The 8848-nt window shown below is 62.6% G+C and overlaps 1 protein-coding gene across 1 annotated transcript; it reads left to right on the forward strand.

Annotated features, from left to right (window-relative positions):
- The first annotated feature begins 255 nt into the window (after positions 1-255).
- Positions 256-2580, forward strand: FOXL2 (forkhead box L2). The gene has a single exon (XM_055128345.1). It carries the CDS (start codon positions 256-258, stop codon positions 1399-1401), a length of 1146 nt encoding a protein of 381 aa, XP_054984320.1. The 3' UTR covers positions 1402-2580.
- The last annotated feature ends 6268 nt before the right edge of the window (positions 2581-8848 follow it).

The following is an 8848-nucleotide window of genomic DNA, read 5'->3' on the forward strand; positions in this document are numbered from 1 at the left end:
GCGGCGCGGCAGAGTCCACCGAGGCGGAGACTGGCCCGCGCGGGGAGGGGCGGCGGGGCCCGAGCCCCTCTCGGTTGGGCGGACTCCCCATGGCCAGAGGCTGAGCCGCCCCGCCGCCGGCCGCCCCCCGGGGGAAGGGGAAGCCGCGCCGAGCGCCGCCGCGAGCCGCAGCCGCCCGAGCCCCGGCCCCCCGAGCGCCCACGCCGCGCCGCGCCCGGACGAGCGAGCCCCGCGGCCGGCCCCCGGCGCGCCACGATGGCCAGTTACCCCGAGCCCGAGGACGCCGCGGGGGCCCTGCTGGCCCCGGAGCCCGGCCGCGCCGCCAAGGAGCCCGACGCGGCCCCGCCAAGCCCCGGGCCGGGCGGCGGCGCGGCCCCCGCGCCCGAGAAGCCCGATCCGGCGCAGAAGCCCCCCTACTCGTACGTGGCGCTCATCGCCATGGCCATCCGCGAGAGCGCCGAGAAGCGGCTCACGCTGTCGGGCATCTACCAGTACATCATCGCCAAGTTCCCCTTCTACGAGAAGAACAAGAAGGGCTGGCAGAACAGCATCCGCCACAACCTCAGCCTCAACGAGTGCTTCATCAAGGTGCCGCGCGAGGGCGGCGGCGAGCGCAAGGGCAACTACTGGACGCTGGACCCGGCCTGCGAGGACATGTTCGAGAAGGGCAACTACCGCCGCCGCCGCCGCATGAAGCGGCCCTTCCGCCCGCCGCCCGCGCACTTCCAGCCGGGCAAGGGCATCTTCGCGCCGAGCGGCGCGCCGGGCGGCTGCGGCGTGGCGGGCGCGGGCGCCGACGGCTACGGCTACCTGGCGCCCCCCAAGTACCTGCAGTCGGGCTTCCTCAACAACTCGTGGCCGCTGCCGCAGCCGCCGTCGCCCATGCCCTACGCCTCCTGCCAGATGGCGGCGGCCGCGGCGGCGGCGGCGGCGGCGGCGGCGGCCGCGGGTCCGGGCAGCTCCAGCGCCGCCGCCGTGGTCAAGGGCTTGGCGAGCTCCGCCGCCTCCTACGGGCCCTACTCGCGCGTGCAGGGCATGGCGCTGCCGCCCGGCGTGGTGAACTCCTACAACGGCCTGGGGGGGCCCCCGGCCGCGCCCCCGCCGCCGCCGCCGCCGCCGCCGCACCCGCATCCGCACCCGCACCCGCACGCCCACCATCTGCACGCGGCCGCCGCGCCCCCGCCGGCCCCGCCGCCGCACCACGGGGCCACCGCGCCGCCGCCCGGCCAGCTCAGCCCTGCCAGCCCGGCCACCGCCGCGCCCCCGGCGCCGCCCGCGCCCACCAACGCCGCCGGCCTGCAGTTCGCCTGCGCCCGGCAGCCCGAGCTCGCCATGATGCATTGCTCCTACTGGGACCACGACAGCAAGACGGGCGCACTGCACTCGCGCCTCGACCTCTGAACGCGGACGCGGGACCGCGGCCACGCCAGGCCCGGGTCGCAGCCCTCGCCGGGGGCGGCCGGATCGCGCGCCCGGCCGGGGCCGCCCGCCCCGCGCGCCTCTCGCTGCTCTTTGTCTCCTCGGCCTCACCCCTCCGCTGCCCTCGGTGCCCTCTCCGGCCTCGGGCCTGCAGAACGCCCGCCCCCGCGGCCGGCGCTCACCCCTGGCCCGAATTCCCGACGGAGAGGAAGCGCCCCGGGCCGAGGAGCGGCGGAGAGTCCAGACCTCTGCACCCCCGGCCTCCTCGTCTCGCCCGGCCGGTGCGTCCTCGGCGCGATCTGGGCTGCAAGCGCGGGGGCTCCGCCGGCCACGACGCCCGCGCCGCGAGCGAAGGACGGACGTGCGTTTGCCCCGCGTGCCCCGTGCTGCCGCGGTTCTGGAGCCGCCGCAGCCCGGCTCCACGGCCCGTGCCCGGGTGGACTTGCCGGCGCGGATCGAAGGAGCGAGGCCCCGCACCTTCCGCTCTCCAGCGCGACTCTGCCCGTACCGCCGGGCCCAGGCTGCTGGCTGATGGTCTGCTAGAAGAATCGGTGGGGCCATGTTAGATGATATTAAAGAAATCGTGGTTTTTTTTTTTTAAAGAAAAAAAAATACTCACCGGGAAAACGGCGACGTATTGTGGCCTTGGAGTTTGCTAAAGCCAAAGACGAAAATCTTCTTTTCCAGTAGAATTGCTTTCTGGTTTTCCCAAAAGCTGGGTGCAGAGAGGTCGGAGGCTGTTCGGTAAAAGACAGTTTCCTCTTAAGAATTGGAAGGTTTTCCGTTCCCTGCCCTAAGTACAAAATAAAATCAAAACCAAGTTTCCCCGGGTTAGGGGATCTTCGGTAAGGAGCCGCCTATCTGTCCAGTCAAGGTGGCCGCATGGACCGCTCTCTCTCTCCCTGATTTTTTTTTTTAATCAAAAGTTAGTTTCTCCCCCGCCTTGGGCAAGAGATCCCGGAGGCCCCAAATTTATCGGAGGCGGCCGAGCTTGAGCTCCAGGCGGGTGAGCAAAAAAACCCACCAGCTTTATCTGGAATTCTGTGACACGCGTGGGGGGACCAACTTATTTTCTAGCGAAAACTAGAGCACTTTTGTTGTTTTGTTTGTTGCTTTTTTCTTTTGTCTTGTCAATTCTTGAATAAATTTTTTTGTTCTTTCTTTTAACCGGGACTTCTGTTATTTCCATGCCTCGAGTTACCCAGCACCTACAGGGAGATTTTCAGCGAAAATTGTCTCCTTTTTCAGATAAGCTAGGGCTGAGAGTAGCCCCAGTGGGGCCTTGTTGCTGCCACTTTGTGTCCCTCCAATTTGTTTGTTTTCTGGGTCATCGATGTTGTGGTTCTTCGTGTCATCAGAGACTCTATCTGCGGGGTTCCTTCCCGAGGCACCGTTGCAGGTAGGATTTGTTCTGCGTTTGTTCACGCAAGCTTGTACCAGCTTTTACCTCTTCCATCGTCACACTAAGTGCATGAGCTGAGTTCTTTTGCATTTACATTGTTCCAGCTGCCAGAGTTTATTCCAAATAGATAAACATGTCCTGGTTGTGGGTAAGCTCTGCAAACGAGTGACTGAGGCCTTTGTTATTTTTAATCATCAGCATTCATCTATCTGGAGAGATGTGGAAGATTTGGGAGTATCAGAGAGGGGTGGACAGGCTGCATGGCTCAGAAATCTAATCTCTCCTTCTTCTCCTTCTCCTTCTTTCTCCTCCTTCTCCTCCTTCTTCTTTCTCTTTCTCCTTCTCCTCCTTCTTCTTCCTCCTCCTCCTCCTCCTCCTCCTCCTCCTCCTTCTTCTTCTTCTTCTTCTTCTTCTTCTTCTTCTTCTTCTTCTTCTTCTTCTTCTTCTTCTTCTTCTTCTTCTTCTTCTTCTTCTTCTTCTTCTTCTTCTCCTCCTTCTCCTCCTCCTTCTTCCTCTCCTCCTCCTCCTCCTCCTCCTCCTCCTCCCTTACTGAGACCCTTCAAGTAACGAATTAAGAACAGTGCTTCTGAGCAATCTGAATGGGCTGAGGGGGCCACATACTTTGCATGCAGGAGACTAAAGTTCAATTTCAATCCACATCCCCCCCTCCTCCTGCACTGCTTGGTCCCCCAGAGATCTGGAGGGACCCTATAGCCCAGAGCCAGGAGTAGCCCCCCGAGTACTGCTTGGGTGTAGTCCCCACCCCCCAAAAAAGTAACAGTGCTTCTACAAAGGTACATTCGAGGTGGTGGTGAGGTGGGGGCTCTTGGGCAGATCCGGGTGCGAGGCCTTATTCTACTTTCCCATGAAACAATGGGTTTCTGCTGGCTCTGCTGCCTCTGCACCGGGCTAGTGCTGGCCTCCAGAGCACAGCCCAGAGTCCCTGCCTGCCCCCCACCCTGGATCTGGACAGCTCTGGCCGCAGGTCCAGGCCCCCAGTGGTCTGGACCTGTTTCGTGCAACCAGAAAGGAACCCCCATCCTCTCGCTTTAAGTTTGGGATCATGTGTTGGGAATGCAGGGTCCTTGTTATGTGTAGTGGGGGCCCAGGGACATTGGCTCCGCTCAGGGCACTCCCTGCTCCCCTTTCCTGAAGAGGTTAGAGAGTGGAGGAGGAAGCCAGGCGGGCTCTGAGGGCCATCACCCTGAGACCAGAGTGGAGGCTGCCAGAATACAATGCGGAATTCCATTAGGAAGGGGGACAGGGGAGGCTCAATTGGAGGCCCCAGATCCTATGAGGCTGTTGTGGTCTGGCTTAGGAGCATTGCAGAAAGGGAACTGTGCCCATGCAGGCTGGTCCGTCTGTCATCTCTCCCCGCGGGCACATGGGTCATCTGTGTGCAGCATGAGCTGGGTCCCAGGACAGACCTGCGGGAGGCGGATGTTGGGGACACTGTAGCCTTACAGACTGTCCTTGGGTAGTGCTTACTGGGTGCCCTGGAAATGCCATTTTCGTGTGCTCCGTTGGCCTTTCTGCCCCGCTGCAGCGTCGGGGGATGAAAATAGACACGCAGAACCTTCATGCCTCTCGACCCCAGCTGCTAATCCCACACAGCAAGCAGAGGAAGGAAGGCAAGAGAGTGTTCAGGGTAGTGTCACAGTAGGACAGAGTCTGGGGAGTAAAGGCAACACTGGAAAATCAGCCCCTAAGAGGGTGTGGGTGGGGCACAGCCTCCCCTAGTGATGCAGATGGACGAGTAAAGAGATTCCCGGTTCCCACCTGCATCAGGGGAGGTGAGAGACAAGTACTGAGTCCAACCTATGGCTTAAGGGTGCCCCCAGGAAGCCCCCTCCCTGATTCCGACCCTAGGAGGCTTCTCCAAAACTCTCCAGCGGGTCATTCTCACCCCCACCCTGTGCCCTGCCATTTGTTTCCTCTCTCTCCTCACCTTCTTTGCACTTTGAAGTTCTGTTAGAGAAGATGAATGAAGGAATTTGCTTGGTGAAGGCAAAAAGTATTTCCAGAACGTTCCTGAAGTGAGCAATTAAGCCTTGGCATATACAGTCTGGCTAGCCGGCAGGGCCCCGTGGGTGGGTGTATATATGTTTCCCGAGTGTAGTGTAAATACAACCCGACCAGAGTTTGCTCTGGACGCCCTGCCAAGTCTGGGAGAAGGCATCGCTTCCCGTGGTCCTGAATGAGCGTGTTGTGATCTTGTGTATGTGTGTGTTTGTGTGTATGTAAACATCCTCTCCACGGTGGACAAGAGAAGCCCCCTCCCCACATTGACTGACAGGGCAACTCTTAGTGTCTCTTGTCCCCTAATTGCCCAGCCAGAGAGAGGGCTTGGCTTGCGGGGTGGGGACAGGGGGAAGGTGCTGTGTTCTCAGGGGGACCTGGGAAATATCCTGTCTGTGTAGTGCCAACATTGCCACAGCAGGCAATGGGGCCTTGGGTGGAGGGCGTTCCCTCAGGTGACCCCCTTACTCCCTGGTGTGTGCTGACCCATTCCCTCTCCCAGAAGCCAAGAGTTCACTGTCTGGGATCCGGGTTTGGATGCACCCGAAGCCCAGAACCTCCCACCAGAGTCCAGGTGCCCTCTGGGGCCCTTGCCCAGCTCTCCTGCAGCTGGTGAGGGGCATCAGGAGACCCCTGATCTGTGTGTTGGGGGGGTCACGACCCACTAGGGCTTAGACTTCACTGCAGCAGGGGCCGGAGAGGCTGGGCCAGGAAGCGGGGTCAAGCAAGAGCGGAGAGCCAGGAGAGCCAGGGAGAGAGAGGCAGGAGTGGGATCGGCCCAAGGAAGCTCTTCTATTCAGGTCTAGAAGCTCCGTGCCGGGGAGGACCAGCTGACTCGCCCTGCTCTGTGGAGCTGAGCGGGTATTGCCCAGTGCTGTCCGTCCTGCTTCCTCTGCCTGGCAGCCCTGGCCTCTGGAACCAGTGTGGCATAGCCTGGAGCCACACACCTCCCTTGTGTGCTGGGAAAAAGGCCTGGGGCAGCTGGAATCACCTTCTCACTCTGCCTCCGCAGAAACCAAGGCCTCCCCGCCAGTCCTGGGGGCTGTCTGCTCTCTGGGGGGAGGGCGCCCGTCCTGTCCCAACCTGAGCCCTGGGAACCCAAACCGTCCTATGGAGTCCCCAGAAATGTAAGGAGAGCCCTGTGTGTGCTCTCACACCCAGGACCCCGGCCCTGCTGCACGGCCCCCCAACAGTGAAGACGAGCCAGATGGAGGAGGAGGAGGAGGAGGAGGAGGAGGAGGAGGAAGAGGAGGAGGAGGAGGAGGAGGAGGAAGAGGAGGAGGAGGAGGGCTGTGGGGTTCAGGGAACCTCGCTGCTGCGGGCTGTTTGCTGAACCAGCTCCAACACAGTAATAAGCCAGGACAAGCTCGTTCTGAGACCAAGTCAGCCTGGGAAGGTGGCGGGAGAGGGTGAGGAATAGAACTGAGGCCTGTCACAGGGCAGCTCAGCAAGTTCCCTTAATACCTGTAGAGCTTTGGGCAAATTTTTGTTTTCGTATCTGTAAAATGGAACGACACAGACTGAGAAGGACTGTTAAACTACCCTGAGTTCTCAAGACGAAGGGGTCGGAGCTTAGCAGATGCCACGAGGGATTTCCTCACTCCTATTAGGGAGAGAAGGAAGGAAGGAAGGAAGGAAGGAAGGAAGGAAGGAAGGAAGGAAGGAAGGAAGGAAGGAAGGAAGGAAGGAAGGAAGGAAGGAAGGAAGGAAGTGAGGGAGGGAGGGAGGGAGGGAGGGAGGGAGGGAGGGAGGCGCCTTTGGGAGTAACCAGGGGTGGTCCACAGCACCCACTGGTTCCCCTGCACGCACCAGAGTGCTGACCACTGTGCTCCCTCCCAGGCCCTGGGCTGGCGGCCCCGTCCCTGTGAGTGAGACAGGCCATTCTGTCGTATTCCCAGCCGTGGGCCATAAGTGGGCCGCCCTGGGCTCCTCCAGCTCAGCTGCAGGCTTCTGTCGCTGGGAGCAGTTTTCCCTGCGAAGGGGAACTGCATGCAGCACGTCCCCTGCCCCGGGTTCAGGGACGGTCCGTGGCGACTTCCACGCTTTGGGTAGATCCTCCCGCCCTCGGGCGACTGAATCCCTCCCCACCCCCGTTTGCAGAAAAGCAGTAAGACTTCCCAGGTTCAGAGGTGGCCAGGTCAGCCTGTGAGAGAGGGTCCCCTCGTCTTTGTGGAAAAACGGGAAACCAAACGCAGGAAGCGGGTTGGACGGCGCGGGAGCGGGAGGCGCCGCCCGCGGGTGAGACCAGGCGGTGGGAGCGCGCTCAGACGCCAGGGCCGGTGCGCGGCACCGCGGGCCCAGATCCCCGGGGCGAGGCCCGGGCGCTGCCAGGCAGGGAAGGTCGCGGCTCTCGCTCTCGGAGCTGCGAGCGAGCGAGCTGGCCAGGGCGCTTCCGGGGGCGGCAAACGGAGAAAAGGCAGGAGCGACTTCTGCTCCAGGAGCCGCCAAACGCACCGGGGTGTCCGGAGACCGGCTCCGAATTGGGATTATTTCCAAACTGGGAGCGCTCATCCTCACCCTCCGGCCCTTAGTCTCAACACCCTCCTCCGGTGAAACAAATTCCCTCTGCGCACAAAGGGAAAAGCAACGCTCCAAGGAGGCCGAGAAAAGGCCGGGCGGGGACCCAGGGCACTTTCATCTCTCTGGGCGCGGAGGGAAGGGGAATGTGCTTTTTTGCTGTTTGTTTGGGGAAGGTGGTGGGGAGGAAATTCGATACAGATTTGTTCAACTCTCCCCCTGCCGCAGCTCAGGGCTGGACTGCCAGCAGTCAGGAAACCGAGCCCCGGCTGGCCGCAGTGACAGCCACCTTTGTCCTCTTTCCTGAAGCCCCCAGTGACCACCGCGCAGAGATAGGCGGGTTGCGGGCCTGCAGATTCCCGGGGTGCCGGACCCTCCCACCAACGGGCCTGCGGGAAAGAGGCTGCCAGGCAGGGTCTGCGTCCCAGCCCCAGGCCCCACCGGGACACGATTCCCCGAGCCCCGCTTGGATCCCTCAATGTCTTCTGCCGTTTCATTCCCGCTCCCCACCCGCCTGGCAATTTCTCTTCTAAAAGGCACCAGGAGGGAGCGAGGCACAGCACTCGCCAGGCCGGGGCCGGGGCCTTGAAGGTGCAGCCTGGGGCCACTGCGTGGGCTCCGCTCCCGGGCCCGTGGGAACCGATCGCGCTGCGCCTCGGTGCGCTCCCGCGGCCCCGGGACTCCCCGGCGCTGCTCGCTCTCTCTGCGCCTCAGCTTCCCTCGGGGAGACCCAGGGCTGCCGAGCCAGCGGGAGGGCGGCCGTGGCCCTCACCTCGCCCTCCCCCCCTCCTCCCCTGGCCGGGGACTGCGGGCTCAGCGCGGTGGCGCGGCCTTGGGCGGCCCGGGGACAGGTTCTCCGCAGACGCACGCGGGTGAGGTCAGGCCGCACCGCTACAGGCTGTTGCCGCGCGCGCCGAGCTGAGCCATCCCTGTCCCGCATCCCTGCAGTGGCGGCACCGTCGGAGACGGACTCTCGGCGCATCTCCCTTCAGGGAAGTTCATGAGGAGACGGGAGTCAAGGCGGCCTGCCCAGGACCCAGTGACTCTGAGCCCTCTTTTACTCGCACTCATGGGATCCCCAATCTGAAAGACCCCTGATTCAGTGGGGCGTGAGGGTCGGCAACTTGGCGGCCGGGAAGCGCCCTCCACCTCTTCCTTCCCGCGCCTTTCACCTCCCACCAGCCAACCGGGCGCTCTGGCCCGCAGAGAAACCGGAGCTGTCCGGGGCTGGCAGATGGGAGATAAAGGATGTCGGCGGAAGAGTCTCGGACCGGATCTGGGCCTTCCCGCACGGTGGAGTGGCACCAACACCAGCTCCCGGTTACCATGGGTCCTGACCCCGCGAGACAAATCTCTGTGCAGCGTCTCCAGGCCCAAAGAGCCACGTTAGCGTGCCGGAGGGAGTGCGTGTGACCACCCACAGTAGGATGTCCCGGTCCGTGCGCCGGGTGACAGGGGAGCCAGGCGGCTCCATTGCACACCTGCGCTGCA

This window comes from Sorex araneus, chromosome 2 (genome assembly GCF_027595985.1).
Source record: "Sorex araneus isolate mSorAra2 chromosome 2, mSorAra2.pri, whole genome shotgun sequence".
NCBI classification, from domain to species: Eukaryota; Metazoa; Chordata; class Mammalia; order Eulipotyphla; family Soricidae; genus Sorex; species Sorex araneus.